The sequence below is a fragment of the Hippocampus bargibanti genome, linkage group LG09 (genome assembly GCF_051943395.1).
Source record: "Hippocampus bargibanti isolate YZ-2025 linkage group LG09, ASM5194339v1, whole genome shotgun sequence".
NCBI classification, from domain to species: Eukaryota; Metazoa; Chordata; class Actinopteri; order Syngnathiformes; family Syngnathidae; genus Hippocampus; species Hippocampus bargibanti.
The window spans coordinates 3092501-3112305 of record NC_142742.1 but is presented as its reverse complement, the minus strand read 5'-3'; the positions used below and the strand labels follow the sequence as shown (position 1 = coordinate 3112305).

At 40.6% G+C, this 19805-nt stretch overlaps 1 protein-coding gene across 1 annotated transcript in view; it reads right to left on the bottom strand.

Moving 5' to 3' along the window:
- The window catches only part of pcnx1 (pecanex 1), a 45627-nt gene that overhangs the window by 17530 nt on the left and 8292 nt on the right, over positions 1-19805 (bottom strand). The window contains 18 exon segments of the mRNA XM_089004434.1: positions 443-593; positions 698-790; positions 962-1067; positions 2560-2669; positions 2754-2845; positions 3925-4035; positions 5346-5517; positions 6908-6940; positions 7034-7187; positions 8411-8625; positions 9380-9437; positions 9743-9836; positions 10652-10848; positions 12649-12778; positions 14284-14775; positions 14778-15776; positions 17077-17139; positions 18854-18890. Of these exon segments, the coding sequence (XP_088860560.1) occupies positions 443-593; positions 698-790; positions 962-1067; positions 2560-2669; positions 2754-2845; positions 3925-4035; positions 5346-5517; positions 6908-6940; positions 7034-7187; positions 8411-8625; positions 9380-9437; positions 9743-9836; positions 10652-10848; positions 12649-12778; positions 14284-14775; positions 14778-15776; positions 17077-17139; positions 18854-18890 (3307 nt within the window).

Sequence of the window (19805 nt, the reverse complement as noted above, 5' to 3'; positions counted from 1 at the left end):
GTATCTTTTTATCTGTGTATCTATGTATCAGTGTATTTGTTTATTTAATTATTTATGTGTGTATATTCATGCATTTATGTATTTAATTATTTATTTATTTATATTCATGTATTTATTTTCATGTATTCATTTATATTCATGTATTAATTTATATTCATGTATTCATGTATATTCATGAATTTATATTCATTCATTTATTTATGTATTTATTTATTTAATTATTTATTTGTGGATATTCATGTATTTATTTATGTATTTATTTATTTAATTATTTTTTTGTGTATATTCATGAATTTATCTTCATGAATTTATATGTATTTATTTATTTATTTGCAATTTATTTATTTATTTATTTATTTATTTATTTATTTATTTATTTATTTATTTATTTATTTATTATGACATGGTTTAAGTTTTCTTTAAAATAATAACGTGTACTCACCCCTGACTTCAAACTGATAATACTCCTTGGTCTTTAGCAGCGGGTGCGAGAAGCAGTACCAAGGCAGCTGTTTGCGCACCTGGGGAAGCAGGTAGTGGGTAAGCAGCCCCACCGCGCCCAGCAGTGAGTAGAGCACGTAGCTCAGGAAGGGCTGTGGCAGACACAGAGGAGATAATGATGACGATAATGAAAAAAAAAAAAAAGACAACGGTTCCGAAACGTCGGAATGAACGGCGGTTGTTTGCACGCGCGCACCTGAAGGGCGATGAAGACAGTGCTGACGTGGATGGCAAAGTAGAGCACGGCGATGACCACGCAGACGATCAAGTCGGATTGCAGACGCTCGTTCTACAAATTAATGAATCATTCGTTAAAAAAAAAAAAAAAGATTCCGATTCAAGGTTGGTAGGTAAATCCATCAAAATCAATCTGCGTCCGGTTTATCCGTTCACCATTTTGTTATCTGAACGCAGCACAATGATATGACCCACCCGATTCGAACGTTTTTTTTGAACTCACCACGGAGGCCTTCAGCTTCTCAGGCAGAGGGTCCTGCACTTCCGACAAGGGGTCCTCCGGATTGCTGTCTCGCAGATTGGGCAAAATCTTGGACTGTATCAGTGAGCTATGAGACAACATTTGAAAATGTTGAAAATTAATTGGTAATTAAACGTATTTTATACCTTTTTTTTTAATTAATCTCTGAATTAATTGGTTAAATCAATCATTTTAATACAACCAGAAAAGCGCAATAAAAAATTCATACATAGATCTAATAAAAAGGTACAGTGAGACCTCAACTTACAAACACCTTATCTTACAAACGTCAAATTTCTGAAAATTAAACCTTATAATAAGCACTATTTTCATAATACACACCCACCACGGCTGGCGGAGTGATCTTCGGCGGAAGCACACGACCGAACAGCACCAGAGGTTAAGTTACCAACAGTCCATATGGAAGGTGACTCACCTTCCATAAGTCATCAACGACCATCAAAAATGTAAATAAAATTTTATTTTACCCAGGAACGGATTATTCCAATTTTAATGGTTTCCTATGGGATTTTTTTTTTTTAGATACACACTTTTCGCCTTACACACTCTGTCTGGGAACCAATTAATTTCTCCACTGTGAGACGAATAAAGGCATATCCAATCCAATCCAATCCAAGTTCATAAGTTGAGGTCTCACTGTAATTTATATGAAATCATTATATAATTGTGCAAACAATTCATGACGGAATTGCAAATATCAAATGTTGCGACATTTGTAGACTAGTAGTATTTTGGAAAGTATCCTTTGTTTAATGGCTAAATATCTATTCGCTAGCCATTAGCTATCTATTAATTATCTATTCGCTAGTTATTAGCAAGTTATTCGTTAGCGAATAGCTATCTAATAGCTAGCTAGCTAGCTCATTCGCTTGCTATTCAATAGGTATTAGCTATCTATTCGCTAGCTATTGGCTATCTATTTGTTAGCGATTAGCTATGTTTTTCTATTTGAGTTACTCTATTTGAGTTACTTCCGGGTTGAGTGAACGCTGGCGCGTGTGGCTGCCGCTGCTCACCCAGAGGAAAAAAAAAATATCCTGTGACTGTAAAGTGACCTTGAGAGTTTTGAAAGGCGCTTATAAATGAAATGTATTATTATTATTATTATTATTATTATTATTATTATTATAAATGAACATCTCCCAAAGTCGCTGAAATATAAGGCTTTGGCTCCATCTTGTGGCAGATATCGTGAATTACAACGACATACACTAATGGCGGGTTGGGGCCGTTGAATAGCGGAACTTCCTGTTACGATATTAATTTCGCGATACACTGAATTATTATTTTATTATTAAAATATTCAATATCACTTTCATCAAATATTTTGTTACCTCATCTACAAATAACCAGTTTACATTAAAACAACAGTGGCCAATAAGAACATTTTTTGCTACAGTTAAGCTTGCTGATTAATGGAAAAACAGTTTTTCAAAACAAGGCGAATTTAGGAGGGAGTAACTTCAGATTTGATTCATTTCGTGTTTAGAGAACGGCTGCCTGTCCCAATATTTTTTTCCACAGAGCGTACTCAATGCTAAGTGCTCGCGTGTGCTCACATGAGTACAGACGGGTCGCTACTTTGCCGACTCAGGTGGTATGACACGGCCACCAGCAGACCGCAGAAAATGGAGAAGAGCACGGGGATGTGATGGGGCTCCCAGTTCTCCTGAAAGAGCCAAAAGGTAACAAGCGTTTACCGTGTGACCATCCAAACAACGCCACGTCTGTTTTTAAATGCGCGTTCGCTCACCTTGAGAGCGCCATAGCAGAATCCGTACAGCAGAGCGACGGTCAGCACACTACGGAGGACGCTGTAAAGTGACGACAGCAGGCTGGTGCAGGCTGCAGGTACAAGAAGAGTGTTAATTTACTCAGTTAAAGGACAACCGACAACATTTTTTTGTTTCCTAACTGACATCAGAAAAAAGTTTTATAGCATCTAAAATACCCAAAACACGCAGGCTGATATTTTTAGTCAAATGAAAAACACCAATAAAAACGACTTAAAGTGTCCAAAATCTGCAAAAAAAAAATGAGCTGCGAATTGGGCATTTTCAGAAAGTCCCGCCCCCTTGTTCGTGACGTCATGCCAAGACGTCTTGCCTTGTTGGAGAATCAAAACAATGGCTTCAGATTCGGAGAAGATGCTTTCTTGTTACTCATCCAGTTATGAATATGATTCAAATAGTTCTGAAGAGGAAAGCATAAATGTTAGCAATCAATTAAAGAAGTCCTTCCGTGCCATTTTGAGGCAACATTGGGGGGAAATATATCACCCAAAAAGAGGCAGAAAATGGCGACAAAGCTCCGTGTGAGAAATTAATCAGCCCGTTTCTACAGGCTGATAAATTCCTTATATGGAGCTTGGTCGCCCTCTTCTGGCTCTTTTTGGTGCAACATGACGTTTTCAGACCAAACAAGCACTGCAAAATGCATTGACGTGATGGAAGGACTGCTACAATGTGTCCTTTTTTTTCGGTCAGGGGCGTTCCTTCAGTGACATCAGGTACGGACTCATCACCAACTCAAAAACAAGACTTCCGGAATATTCCGCGAGAGTCTTAAAACGTGAAATATAGCTATATGCTGTGGAATCTTTGTAAAATACGCTAAGTCATTTGAAGTGATTTTACAAATTATGGACACAACTTGTCCTGAGGCGTCGGTTGTCCTTTAAGGAAATTTGAGTGTAAAAAGTGTGTAGAAAATTCCAGAGAGTCGAAAGTACAGTAAAGTCTCGTTATATCGATATTCAAGGGAGTCCGAAAAAATATCGATATAACCGGGACTATCGATATATCCGACCCTGTTTGCATGTAATTTTCTCCGTGCGTGCATAGAAATAGTATCGATATAACCGGGACTATCGATATATCCGATATCGATATAACGAGACTTTACTGTATTGTGTTGTGGCTCACCGTTGCCCCCAAAGATGTGGATGTCCAGCTGCTCAAAGAGGTACATGACAAACGTGTTGACTTGTGGTAACAAGCCCACGAAGAAGATGATGGGGAAACACAGCGTGAACACTGCAAACAAACACACGCATACAAACGAGAGGATCAGTCATGGCGACAAAACAGTTATTTCATTTTATGCAGGGCGTATCCTGTGACTGTAAAATGTCCTTGAGAGTTTTGAAAGGTGCTTAGAAATTAAATGTATTTTTATTATTAGGACTAACTTAGCATCGGTGGAGGTCCACGTGTAGCCACGCTAGCCTAAAATCAGTTCAACTGCTTGTACGAGGATGATTATGACGATTGCCATCATCATTGTCATTACTTTTCGATTTGATTCATTGTTCAAGTAACTGTAAAGTTACATAAAATACTTTTTGGGGAAAAATTATGGTATATATGGTATTTCTCATTATTTTTTTCTTTTTTAATTAAAGGACAACCGACGCCTCCGGACAAGTTGTGTCCATAATTTGTAAAATCACCTCAAATGACTTCTACTGAGCGTATTTTACAATGATGTCACGGCATATAGCTATATTTTACGTTTTAAGACTCGCGCTGATTATTCAGGAAGTCTTATGTTCGAGTTGGTGACGATTCCTGACGTGACGTCACTGAAGGAACGCCCCTGACCGAGAAAGCAACACACCATGCATTTTGGGTACTTTGTTTGGTCTGAAAACTTTGTGTTGATCCATGTTGATGGCGAAATTAAAAGGAAAACACATAAATAACGCGATGGTGAATCGTTGTGTGTTGCACCAAGACTACTATTTGATACTAGTTGACACAAATTCCCAGCAGACAAATCAGCCCATTTCCAACGGAGCTTTTGGCGCCATCTTGTGCATTTTCTGGGACGCTACATTGGAATCCTGACGGCTCGAATTGATACGGACGGACTTCTTTAATCGATTGCAAACATGTATGCTTTCCTCTTCAGAACTATTTGAATCATATTCATAACTGGATGAGTAACAAGAAAGCATCTTGTCCGAATCTGAAGCCATTGTTTTGATTCTAGAGCAAGGCAAGATGTCCTGTCGCGACGTCACGAACAAGGGGGCGGGACCTCCGAGGTCATTTTGAAGTAGTTTTGGGACACTAACTTATTTTTATTGGTGTTTTGCATTTGACTAAAAATATCAGCCTGTGTGTTTTGGGTATTTTAGATGCTATAAAACGTTTTTGTGATGTCAGTTAGGAAACAAAAAAATGGTTTCGGTTGTCCTTTAAGCCAATTTTTGATTTTTACAATACTTAACGCTTGAGTACAAGTTTTAGCGTTACTCCACCAATACTACAACCACCATCGAAACTAGTAGCATAAACACAACTACGACCGCAATCCCCCGATCGGCACGTTGACCTCTCACCTATGACGAGATCCCTCGCAGAAGCCAGGATGAGTGAGCTGGTGAGTGCGACGCCGTATAGCGTAAAGCGGGACGAGCTGGTCCTCAAGCTGGTGTAATGCAGCAGCCAGATGAGACCGCAACATAGGCAAAAGTACACGGGACGGCTGTAGGCGATGATGCGATTGTGGCCCTGTAGGGGGCGACAGAGAGGTGAGGTGAAGATTTTGATATCAGATCAGGTTCACTTGAGGCCATTTTTGTCAAGTTTCAAATAACATACCTGTCAATCTTGGCGAATAGCTGCCTTTATAAATGATGACAATTCCCGTATAAATGTTGGATTTTGTACCTCAGCTTACAAACTTAATTGGTTCCCAGAAAGTGTGTGAAAGGCAAAAAGTGTGTCTTCCAAACATTAATTTCCCATAGGAAATCATTAAAAATGAGAATAATCCGTTTCCTGGTACAGTACGCAGCGCTAAAAAAAAATACAGTAAAGTCTAGTTATATCGATATTCTCGGGAGTCGGAAAAAATATCGATATAACCGGACTATCGATATATCAGATCCTGCGGCATGTAAATTTTCTCCTTGCGTTCATAGAAATAGTATCGTAATAAGCAGTACTATCGATATAACCGATATCGATACTTTACTGTATACAATTGAGGATTACTGTTGGTGGTTTGCTGTGACAATAGTAGCGATCGGCGATAGCACAGTCGTTGGCTGCCAGCAGTTGAGACCAACTGGATTTGAGTCAAAATGGTCCTTGTCATTTTTGTTCCCGGTATAAAAGTAGTAGTGCGCCATACATTATTTGAAATGATAAAAAAAAACTTATAAAATATGGGGAAAACATATAAATTGACAGGTATGAAATAAGATTAGCATTTCCTGTGCTATTTGTTAATTTAGTGGTCCTGAAGCTTTCTTGTTACTCATCCAGTTATGAATATGATTCAAATAGTTCTGAAGAGGAAAGCATAAATGTTTGCAATCGAATAAAGAAGTCCTTCCGTATCAATTCGAGACGTCAGGACTCCGATGTAGCGTCCCAGAAAATGCACAAGATGGCGCTCAAGCTCCGTTGGAAATGGGCTGATTTGTTTGCTGGGAATTTGTGTCAACTAGTATCAAATAGTAGTCTTGGTGCAACACACAACGATTCACCATCGCGTTATTTATGTGTTTTCCTTCTAATTTCGCCATCAACACGGATCAACATGAAGTTTTCAGACCAAACAAAGTACCCAAAATGCATCGTGTGTCGCTTTCTCGGTCAGGGGTGTTCCTTCAGTGACGTCACGTGGGGATCGTCATCAACTCGAAAAAAAGACTTCCTGAATATTCAGCGTGAGTTTTAAAACGTAAAATATAGCTATATGCGGTGGAATCTTTGTAAAATACGCTCAGTAGAAGTCATTTCAAGTGATTTTACAAATTATGGACACAACTTGTCTGGGGCGTCAGTTGTTCTTTAAATTTAAAGAGATAAATTATGACGAAGATTTCTGTGAAATTATTATTTTTTTCCCACAATGACAGATCAATCTAACCAACAATGAGCACACACTTACATGACGGGGAGAGGAGGAGTCTGGTTGAACGCTCTGCCAATAAAACAGATTTTGTTTTTTAATTAAAAAAATGAAATTAATTTACAAACCCGAAAATAAATCGTTAAAAGTCAGACATTTTCTCACCTTGAGCAAAGAATACTGGCAGCTGGCGATGACGAGGCAAAATTGAAAGACCCAAATGTCGGTGAAGAATCCCTGCACCAGAAGTACCGAACCCAGAAAGGCCACGAGGACGGCCAACACCACAGCCAACACGTTCTCCAGAACTTCCCGGTTTCTGGGACAAAAATATTGAAACATTCAGAGATGGTTGAATTTGTGATGAGTTCAATATTAATGTTTTATTTTTTACCATTTTACTGTTTTTTGAAACGATGTTTGCTGCTTTAATTTTCCAAATACAGTAAAGTCTCGTTATATCGCTATTCAAGGGAGTCCGAAAAAATATCGATATAACCGGGACTATCGATATATCCGACCCTGTTTGCATGTAATTTTCTCCGTGCGTGCATAGAAATAGTATCGATATAACCGGGACTATCGATATATCCGATATCGATATAACGAGACTTTACTGTATTTCAAATGAGGCTGCGTGATTTAAAAAAAAATACTAATTTCATTTCAATATCCAAGTCAGGAAACATATTAGCTATCTAGTTAGTGAGGTATCTATTAGCTAGCTATCTAGCATTCTATTAGCTAGCTATTTGCGTCACGGAACATATTAGCTAGATAGCCAGCTAGCAAATAGCATCACTTTGTCTAAAGGATCTGAATGCTTTACATCAGGACCACTTAATGAATAAATAGCACAGGAAATGTGAATCTTATTTCATTCATGTCAATTTGTTTTCCCCATATTTTATCCGTTTTTTTTTATCATTTCAAATAATGTACGGCGTACTCCTACTTTTATACGGGAAAAAATAAATAAAAACTGAACCAATTTTACAAAGAACATTTTGGCTCCAATCCAGTTGGTCTCCACTGCTCTTAGCCATCACCGATCGCTACGATTGTCACAGCAAACCAGCAAAAGTAATCCCAATCATATATATTTTTTTATCGCTGCATATCATCAGATCATTCCTCAGGATGGTGAAAGAAGGCTACATTCCTCATCAAGTGTTTAATGCTGATCAAACCGGTCACTTGATTCCATCATGCCATCAACGACCATCATAAAGGTAAAATAAAGCGACTTTATTATACAGTACAGTTTATTTCTTTCATTATAATACCATAGCACATGTATTATACATAAAATGAGGTATATTTTGTGTAGTTTTAAGGCTTACAAAAATTAGAAAGTTGAAAATTATGTTTTATGGGGACCTGGGAACGGATTATTCTCATTTAAATGGTTTCCTATGGGAAATTAATTTTTAGGATACACACTTTTCGCCTTACACACTGCGTCTGGGAACCAATTAAGTTCGTAAGCCAAGGTATCACTGTACTCCGACTCCACCGGTCCACGATGTCTTTGCCACTTACCGGTCAAACAGCGCCAACAAAGTGAGGCGGTCAAAGTGCAGGCCCACCCAAAGGTAAGGCATGAGCCAAAGGCGGTAGTACTGCTTCGCTTTGCCGACACCGGCCGCCGCCGGGTCATCGGGTCCCAGTGGCACAGTGTGGAGGTCCGGGCTAAGGTCGGCGTCCTGCTGCTCTAGCAGCTCGGGGTCCATGGTGAGCAGGCGGTTCAGGCGAATCTGAGGGAGGGAGAGCTGCCTCGCCGTCAGAGTACACTGGCACCGTTTACAAAATTCTACCGAGCAAGCGTGTCACAAATGTCATTCGGTAAATCAGATTAAACTATATTTCTTACATCCATATAAAGAGAGAGAGATGGGATCACTCCTCACAGAGGATAAAGAATAGATGACCGAGTACTGTTGTACTGACCGCCTAGGTCTTTCGGCGCATTGTTTTTGTTGAACGATCTGTTGCATCACGGGTGAGCAAAGCATTTCTGATTTTGTGTTAGCATTAGCATTAGGCTAAATTGTGATTTTCCTCATTTGATGTTTAGTTGACTGGGGGTGGCACTAGGAGCTAATGCTAAGACTAAAATTACGTCGCTACTCTAATATGCTGGTCGAAGTCTTTACAACTTCCCAATTTGAAACCGTCTGGATTCTTACCGCAATACGCGTAATACTAATATTAATATGATAATAATAATACTATAATAATGATATGTTAATATTAATACTAGAATAATACTAAAATAATACTATAATATTAATACTATAATACTATAAAAATACTACAATAATACTACAAAATACTATAATACTATAATAATACTATAAAAAATGAAAAATGAAAATAATAATAAAAATAAATAAATAAATAAATAAATAAAATAAATAAATAAATAAAATTAAAAAGATATATTTTTTTAAATACATAATAATGATAATAATAATACGCGTTGTCGTGTACACAACATATTCTACTCACCAGGTCATGAGGGTAGAAGCGAACTGAGGTAGAACTGGAGAGGTGGGAGTCAGTGTCCCTGCATCACACAAATATGTGAACACACCCACACACACACGCACACACACACACACACACAAACCGGTTTCACTATAAGAGGAGGGACCCGCTGTATTCAATTGGCATTCCATTGGTGGTTATCTAAAAAACACGAGAGGCTTTTAGAATTCCCACATGGAGACTAGTGGATGCGATAAAGGAGAAGTAGGTTAACCGCCACTCCCCCGGCTGTCGGACACGACGGCTAGTGGTCAGGCTTTTGGCTACGCTAAAGAAAAGCTGATTCATGACTATTTCTGTATAAGTTGCGTGTGTGTTGCTCACCAAATGTTATTAGAGGCTCGTCGGGTGGCGGGCTCAAAGTTGACCAGGGACATGTCACACCCGACAGCTTCATACAAGGAGGGTGTGAATTTTCCTGAAAAAAAAATAAGGCGGGGTGAACAAATGAACAAATAAATAAATCAATACATAGGACAGATGTATTAAAAGTGTTCTACAAATAAAATGTCGTTTCTTCATCAATATGAAGACGAAACAGGAAAAGAAACCACACCCGAGAGATTTGAGCTAGCGATTAGCAATATAGCTAGCTAGCTATTTGAGTCAGGAAATATATTACCTATCTAGTTAGCTAGTTATCTATTAGCTAGCTATCTAGCATTCTATTAGCTTCAAATTATTCCGGGTTGAGTGAACGCTGGCGCGTGTGGTCGCCGCTGCTCACCCACACAAAAACTGATCCTGTGACTGTAAAGTGACCATAAGAGTTTTGAAAGGCGCTTAGAAATGAAATGTATTATTATTACTAATCAAATTCAAATTAAACAAATTCCTTGTGTGTTCTAAATACTTGGCAATAAAGATGATTCTGATTCTGATTACTATTATTATTATTATTTGCGCTAATGGTCATGATATTCAAATAACACACGACGGTTCACATATAAAAAAAAAAAATCTGAAGCAGGATTTAGGGTGTAGTTTTAAGGCTTAGAAAATTAGACAGTAGAAAATGATGTTTTATGGGGACCTGGGAACGGATTCTTCTCATTTTAATTGTTTCCTATGGGAAATTAATTTTTAGGATACACACTTTTCGCCTTACACACTCTGTCTGGGAACCAATTAAGTTCGTAAGCCAAGGTATCACTGTATTCCACATTTTTCACTGTTCCCCTCCGAAACGAAACAAATCGGGTAAAACCGGACAACAAGCGCCGGCTCCCTTACCAAGGTCGTCCTGGAGGCTGCTGGTGCCGACCGTGGAGGCCTTGTCCTGAGAGCCGTCCAGGTGCGCGCTTCCGTTCCTGGCCAGCAGGGAGGCGCTGGCGCTCAGCACCGTCACCTGGGAGGCGGCGCGAGACGGCTGGGTGGATTTGTCTTGGCAGGCGGGAGGCTGGACCGCCTGGCTGAGGGCCTCCTGGAGACTGCGGGGAACAAATAAAGTTTTGGAGAAGGGGCGGGGGGTGCGAAAAGCAAATGGATGAGCTAACAAATCACGCGCACTTGTGAGGAGATTGATCTGTCATGCATGGCCAAGTTTAAAGGACTTCATTCTTTGTCCGGCCACACAAAAAATTATGTAAAAAAATGACCCGACACCATAATAGCGTGGAAATGATCGGAAAAGGGGTCACATGATGAGCAAGATATCACAACATGTGATGATAGTTCGCTTTGGGGTTAAGTGACCCAAAAAAATAATCTAAAAAATAAGCGAAACCTAACTCAATTATTGTAGTTCAACATGTAAATATACTTTTTAACGCACATTAACTTACTCGCTGCCATTCTCGAATTTATTCGGGAATTGAAAAGTGTGACGTGGAGCGCCATTCGCGAATTTGTTCTGTTTTTTTGCGGCGAGTGCCGATAAAGCGCTGGTCAGACCTCTGGCAATGTGTTTTCCCCTTCCACGAGGGAGCAACATTTAGCTTTTGTCCATGTTAGCGCTTTTTTTTAACAGCTTCAGCTGTTGTTAAAGCGCTATACAAATTAATGTATTGTATTTTGGACAGTTGCCCGGAATAACTCAAATAGATAGAAAGTTAGCTAGCTAGCTAATAGATAGCTAGCTAGCTAGATAGTGAATAGATAGCTGTATAGGTAGCCAGATAGGTAGTTAGATAGCAAATAGCTAGCTAGCTATGTACCTAGCTATGTAGTCAGCTAGCTAGTTAGATAATGAATAGATAGCTAATAGATAGCAAATAGATAGCTAGCTAGGTAGCCAGCTAGCTTAGTTGGATAGCAAATATATAACTAGCTAGGTAGCCAGCTAGCTAGTTAGGTAGCCAGCTAGCTAGTTAGATAGTGAATAGATAGCAAATAAATAGCTAGCTAGGTAACCAGCTAGCTTAGTTAGGTAGCCAGCTAGCTAGTTAGATAGTGAATAGATAGCAAATAAATAGCTAGCTAGGTAACCAGCTAGCTTAGTTAGATAGCTAATAGATACCAAATAACTAGTTAGATAACCAGCTAGCTAGTTAGATAGCAAATAGATAGCTAGCTATGTAGCTAGCTAGGGAGCCAGCTAGCTAGTTAGATAGTGAATAGATATCTAATAGATAACAAATAGATAGCTAGCTAGGTAACCAGCTAGCTTAGTTAGATAGCGAATAGATAGCAAATAGATAACTAGCTAGGTAGCCAGCTTGCTATTTAGATAGCAAATAGATAGCTAGCTAGGTAGCCAACTAGCGAGTAAGATAGTGAATAGATAGCAAATAGCTATCTAGCTAGGTAGCCAGCTAGCGTAGTGAGATAGCGAATAGATAGCAAACAGATAGCTAGCTAGGTAGCCAGCTAGCTATTTAGATAGCAAATAGATAGCTAGCTAGGTAGCCTGCTAGCTAGTTAGACAGTGAATCATCTTCTTTTCCTTTCGGCTTTTCCCTACAAGGGGTCGCCACAGCAAATCAACTAGTTAGACAGTGAATAGATAGCTAATAGATAACAAATATATAGCTAGCTAGGTAGCCAGCTAGTTTAGTGAGATATCAAATAGATCGCAAATAGATAGCTAGCTAGGTAGCCAACTAGCTAGTTAGATAGCGAATAGATAGCAAATATATATCTAGTTAGGTAGACAGCTACATAGCTAGCTTGAATTTAGCGTAATATTAGACGACCGCATTATAAAATGGCCGGCTGGAAATATCATGCTAAATTGTGTAAACTACCCGAACGCTGTAACTGAATAAAACGACACGTGAAGCACAAAGTACCTGAGTGGGGAGCCAATGAGAGACGATGGCGGCGTGGGGTTGCTGCCCGCGTTATGCCGCCGCCGCACCGCCTGTCGGCGAAACGTGCTGCGCTCGCGGCGGAATACCACCGTCTCCTCGCTGCTGGGGGCTGTGATGGTGAAAGAAAAAGGTCAGGAGGTCACGGCGGGTTATTTCCATTCTTTCCAAACTGTTCAAAATCATCATCACTGATACCCCTTGACTATCTATTAGCTAGCTATTAGCTAGCTAGCTTTCTATCTATTTGAGTTCTTCCGGGTTGAGTGAATGCTATTTATTTGCTATCTATTAGCTATCTAGCTCGTTAGCTGGACATCTATTTGCTATCTATCTAGCAATCTATTAGCTATCCATCAGCAAGCTAGCTTTCTATCGACAGTATTTGAGTTATTCCGGGTTGAGTGAATGCCATTTATGAGGTACCTAGCTAGCTTATCTTTCTATCTATTTGAGTTATTCCGGTTGAGCGAATGCTATCTATTTGCTATTCAGCTAACTAGCTGGATATCTATTTGCTATCTAGCTATCTATCTATTTGCTATCTATTTGCTATCTTTCTATCTATTTGAGTTATTCCAGGTTGAGTGAATGCTATCTATTTGCTATCTATTAGCTATCTAGCTAGCTATCTTTCTATCTACGTATTTGAGTTATTCCGGGTTGAGTGAATGATATTTATTTGCTATCTATCAGCTATCTAGCTAGCTATCTGTCTATCTATTCGAGTTATTCCAGGTTGAGTGAATGCTATCTATTTGCTATCTATTAGCTATCTAGCTAGCTAGCTTGATATCTATTTGCTATCTATCCAGCTATCTATTAGTTATCCATTAGCTAGCTAGCTTTCTATCTATCTGAGTTATTCCAGGTTGAGTGAATGCTCTCTATTTGCTATCTATTAGCTATCTAGGTAGCTATCTTTCTATATATTTGAGTTATCCCGGGTTGAGTGAATGCTATCTATTAGCTATCTAGCTAGCCATCTTTCTATCTGAGTAAATCCGGGTTGAGTGAATGCTATCTATTAGCTATCTATCATTAGGCACAAGGAACAAGCCAGCCTCTTTCAAAAGTAGCTAGCTATCTATTAGCTCTCGAGCTAGGTACCGTTCTATCTATTTGAGGTATTCCGGGTTGAATGCTATCTATTAGCTATCTAGCTAGCTAGCCGGATATGTATTAGCTATCCATTAGCTAGCCAGCTTTCGATCTATTTGAGTTATTCCGGGTTGAGTGAATGCTATCTATTAGCTATCTAGCTAGCCATCTTTCTATCTGAGTAAATCCGGGTTGAGTGAATGCTATCTATTAGCTATCTAGCTAGCTAGCTGGATATGTATTTGCTATTTAGCTAGCTATTTATTAGCTATCCATTAGCTAGCTAGCTTTCTATCCATTTGAGTCATTCCGGGTTGAGTAAATGCTAACAAGCCAGCCTGTGACAATTTTCAGCATTTCAAAAGTTGTAAAACTGCTCAAAATCAAAAGCGCTGACTAAGATCACGAAAGCCAAAGTGTGCCAAAACCGTGTCGTCATGATACCCCGTGACCCTTGACCCTTGAAACATTAATCAGCAATAACATACGGACGAACAGGAGGTTGCGACGACGTACCTCGCAAGCAAGCGGCGACGGCATCCTGAGCCTCCAAGAACACGGCCTGGCTGGGCAAACTGTTCCTGGAACGGGTCACCGACTCCAGATGGGAAGCCCGACCCAGCAGGGAGGCGGCGTCCAGGACTTCCCCGTCTTTGGCTTCCAGGTCAGATTTGGAGGTGGTGAGGGGTCGTGGCCCGGCGGGAGCTCCCAGGCGCGTGGGGTCATTAAGGCAGGCGGCGGTGCCACTGTCCAGGCTCAACACCCGGGCGTGCGTCTTGGCGCTCGGGGTGCGCCTGGAGGAACGCCGCGTCGCTCCGGCCCGCGACCCCGAAGCGGCTGGGGGCTGCTTGGCCTTGAGGGCCCCGTAGCGCCCCTCGGGTGAGTGGCAGGAGCGCGAGGTGGCGCTGGAGGAGCTGTCCGTGCTCAGGTGTCGGGCGGAAGGGAGGCTGGAGGCGCAGCTCAGCTCGCCGTGGTCGCTGGAGTCTTCCTCGCCGCCTCCTGCGGGAACCGCGGCGACACGCAGTCGCGGTGGCGGCTGGCGTCAAAACTGCTCGCCCGTTTCTTACCCGACCGCCGTCGCCCGTCGCGGCCGGCGGACAGTGAGCAGGTCCTTTGCACGAGATTGTCCGACGCCGCCCGGTTTGGGGCGAGCGGTTCCGCTGGGCCGTCGCCACGGGTCCTCGGCCGTTTTGGACTCCGGTCGCCTTCGGGGAGCTCGGGAGTTTCCGCCTGGTTCGCCGTCAGCTCGTTGGCGTGGGGGTTCTTGTTGGCCTCCCTGGAGGGAACACCACCGAGAACCGAGGTTCTGCGGTCGTCCCCCGAGAGCGACAACGGGCTCCCCACGTGCGTGGAGCCCGTTTGCTCGCTGTGGAAGCTGCCGACGGTGCTGTTGGTGTCGCGGTCGGTGCCGCTGCAGTAGCTCTCGGTGGAGCCGCTGCTCCGCGTGCTCAAGCTGCGCAGGCTTTCGGCGCTACGCTCGCCGCGGCGCGATTTTCTCACGCCGTTGCGACCCTTGCGACCGTCCGCTTGGTATAAACCCGAGACGCCCTCTCCGGCTTCCCTGGAGACGGAGCGCGAAACCCCGCGAGGGTCCTTGTAGCATTCCAGTCCTGAAGTGGAAGCCACCGCCTGGTCCTGCTGGTAAAGCCTCTCCGACGCCTCACGTTGCGGCCTGGCGGCTTCCAGCTCGCTAACGGGATCCAAACCGCCCCTCCTTGGCGGAGGATAGAGCGCAAAGTCCGGCAGGCCCGGATCGGGGAAGGCCGAGTCCGCCGAGCTGGAGGTCCGAGGCAAACCCCGCGAACGGGGTTCTTTGCGAAAGGTCTGCGACTGCGACGACGCGTGAGGGGTGGGCTCCTCGTGCGACAGGGTGTAGTGGTACGCGGTGGCGTTACAGAGCTCGCCGTGTTCTCGGGACAGCTCGGACGGACACAACGAGGTGGAGGGCTGCATGGAGGCGAAGGAGTCGTTGGGTACCAGGCAGTACATTTTTGTGTCGGAAAGCAGATCTAAAACAAACAAAAAAAATACAGTGATACGTTGGTTTTCGACCATAATCCGTTTCAGACGCTGATTTGTTCAAAAACCGAAACAGCACTTTTCATTGAAATCAATGTAAAAAAATCTTAATCCGTTCAAAGTCTAGAAAACAACTTTTTAACTATTTCATCGCATAAACCGGATAAAAAATTAATAATAGAGCAGGTCATGTGTACAATTCTATAAAAACAAACTTTTATTTTCACCAATTTCTAACATCAACATTAATAACTAATATACAGTAAAGTCTCATTATATCGATATCGGATATATCGATAGTCCCGTTATATCGATACTATTTCTATGCACGCACTGAGAAAATTACATGCAAACGGGGTCGGATATATCGATAGTCCTGGTTATATCGATATTTTTTCGGACTCCCTTGAATATCGATATAACGAGACTTTACTGTATATATAATTAATAACTCTAACTAGCTATATATTACCTATTAGCTATAATTTAGCTAGCTAGCTTTCTATCTAATTGTGTTATTCCGGGCTGAGTGAATGCTATCTATTTGCTATCTATTAGCTATCCAGCTAACTAACTGGATATCTATTACAGTAAAGTCTCGTTATATCGATATTCAAGGGAGTCCGAAAAAATATCGATATAACTGGGACTATCGATATATCCGACCCTGTTTGCATGTAATTTTCTCCGTGTGTGCATAGAAATAGTATCGATATAACCGGGACTATCGATATATCCGATATCGATTTAACGAGACTTTACTGTAATTAATAACTCTAACTAGCTATATATTACCTATTAGCTATAATTTAGCAAGCTAGCTTTCTATCTAATTGTGTTATTCCGGGCTGAGTGAATGCTATCTATTTTCTATCTATTAGCTATCCAGCTAGCTAACTGGATATCTATTAGTTATCTAGCTAGATAGATGGCTATCTATTACCTATCTATTATCTAGCTATCCTATCTACCTATCATTTATCTAGCTAGCTTGCTTTCTATCTATTTGAGTAATTCCGGATTGAATGGATGCTGGCACGCGTGGCTGCCACTGCTCACCCACAGAAACAAAACTCCTGTGACTGTAAAGTGAGTTTTGAAAGGCGCTTTTAAATGAAATGTATTATTATTAAAGGAGTGAAGAACGACTCATTCACAGACAGAATTTCAAAAAAAAAAATCAGGCGGATCATGAAAAATGTGACTCCTTTGCTTCATGTCACGGGTTCAAACAATTTGACAACAATTTTCCGACGAGGAAAACAACACGGCGTAGTCACGTGCACACACCGTGATCGTGACTGCAGCTCTCCACCAGAGTCAGGCTGAAATCGTCTGACGTCTTTCCCACATCTGAAAAGAAAGGAGGGAAGCAATGAGGAGACGACGCTTTCAATCAATTATTAATACGCTCGGCAAGGTGGCGACGTTGCCCTTCCTGTTTGACGCCACCGTCTTTTGTTTCGCTGCACAATCAAACTTAAGGTGAGATCGAAGTCAAAGATAGGCCCGACCACTTTCCCCAGAAACACCTCCTCCTCCACCCGAAGAAGCAAAGCCAAACCCGGAATGTTCTTTTGAACGTCCCGACAGCATTTTAACTCATTATTCAGGAATTGAAATCTGCTTGGAATTGAAGCGGATTTACATGGGACAGGATTTGTGAGACAATCTCTTTTCGTCAATAGATGCTACAGCGTCATGTTTTCTTTTGCTGGCAAGCTAATAGCTGGCTATATATTAGCTATCTAGCTGGCTATCTATCCAGCTGGCTAGCTGTCTATTAGATGTATATTAGCTAGCTAGTTAGCTGGCTATCTATTGGCTATTTATTAGCTATCTATCTGACTGGCTGGCAAGCTAATGGTTGGCTATATATTAGCTATCTAGCTGGCAAGCTATCTATTGGCTATCTATCCAGCTGGCTAGCTATTAGATATCTATTAGCTAGCTAGCTGGATATCTATTAGCTATCTATTAGCTAGCTAGCTGACTATGTCTTAGCTAGCTATTTATTAGCTAGCTAGCTTGTTAGCTGGGTATCCATTAGCTATCTATTAGTGAGGTAGCTATCTATTCGCTATCTAATAGCTAGCTAGCTTTTTATTTATTTGAGATATTCCGGGTAGCTATCTAGCTGGCAAGCTATCTAGCTGGCTATCTGTTAGCTATCTATTAGCTATCTATTCGCTAACTAGCCAGCTTTCTATCTATTTGAGTTATTCGGGGTTGAGTGAACGCTGGCACGTGTGACTACCGCTGCTCACCCACAGGAAAACTGATCCTGGGACTGTAAAGTGACCTTGAGAGTTTTGAAAGGCGCTTATAAATTAAATGTATTATTATTATTATTATTATTATTATTATTATTATTATTATTATTATTATTATTATTATTGTAGCAGACGTGGACATTTCACCACGACATCACTGATCCACTGGTGAAAAGGACGCTTTGATCCTCTCCTCTTTCATCTGGAACTGCTTGTCGAATGACCGTCTGTGTCTTTGTGTTTTCATTATTTTTGTTTGGAACAAAAACTTGATATGTGAGGTAAGTGAAACTGCTTCTGAATTTGCACTACATTGCAATACCGCCCCCTACAGGACCGGGGTGGAATAAAGCTCATTTCATAGCTAAGTAGCTAATATGTTTCCTGACTCAAATATCTATACATTTACATTTCTAAGCGCCTTTCAAAACTCTCAAGGACACTTTACAGCCACATGATATTTTTTCTGCGGGTGAGCAGCGGCAGCCACACGCGCCAGGGTTGACTCAACCCGGAAGTAAGAATTTGTAATTTAAAATGTGCGCTATAGACGCCCAACAGGAGTAAAACAGCAAAAGTCAGCATACCCTGAGTTGTTTTTCCGATTATCGTGCCTTGACAAGATAACTGCAAAGTTTGCGTCGACACTGCGGCCTTATCTAGCGAGCGCCTCATTCCATGACTGCGCCGCAAGCTAGACAAGAAACGTTAGCCAAGAGTGACTTAGCACGTGAGGGCGATTGAGCGCGGGGTGAGTGGAGGGAGAGGGTTGCCACCATTGTTCCGTTCATTACCTTTGGCTCCCGTCGCTCTGCCGAGGGTGGACGCCGTCTGGAATTGGAATGGAAAAGATGATAAATTAGAAGACGGGTGCTCGGTGGGGTCAAAATCTTCACGGGGGATCAACTGACAAAGCATGTGATCTTATGAAGTGGAACACTATTTGTGCTGGAGTCATTAAAGGGTTGACTTTACCTTTCCCTATTCATTCATTCGCACTATTTCCCTATTCATTCATTCATTCATTCATTCATTCATTCATTTTATTTATTTAGTTGTTATTTATGTTATTTATTTAATTTTTTAGCAATCTCTATTGATTTATTTGTTTGTTCATCCATTTAGTTATTTATCTATACATCTATGTATTTATTCATTCATTCATTTATTTATTCATCCATTCATCTATTTATTTATTAGTCTATTTGCTTGTTTATTTGTAATTTTTAGCAGTATCTATTTATTTATTTGTTCATCCATTTAGTTATTTATCTATATATCGGTTTATTAATCAATATTTAATATTTATTTTTATTGCAATATTTATGTATTTATTTGTTCAACCATGTTATTTATTTATTTAACTATTTATTTGACTATTTATTTGTCTATTTATTTAATAGTCTATTTCTTTGCTTATGTATTTATCCATTCATCTATTTATTTATTAGTCTATTTGCTTGTTTATTTACAATTTTTAGCAGTATCTATTTATGTGTTCATCCATTTAGTTATTTCCATTTAGTTATTTATCTATATATCGGTTTATTAATCAATATTTAATATTTATTTTTATTGCAATATTTATGTATTTATTTGTTCAGCCATGTTATTTATTTATTTAACTATTTATTTGACTATTTATTTGTCTATTTATTTAATAGTCTATTTCTTTGCTTCTGTATTTATCCATTCATCTATTTATTAGTCTATTTGCTTGTTTATTTACAATTTTTAGCAGTATCT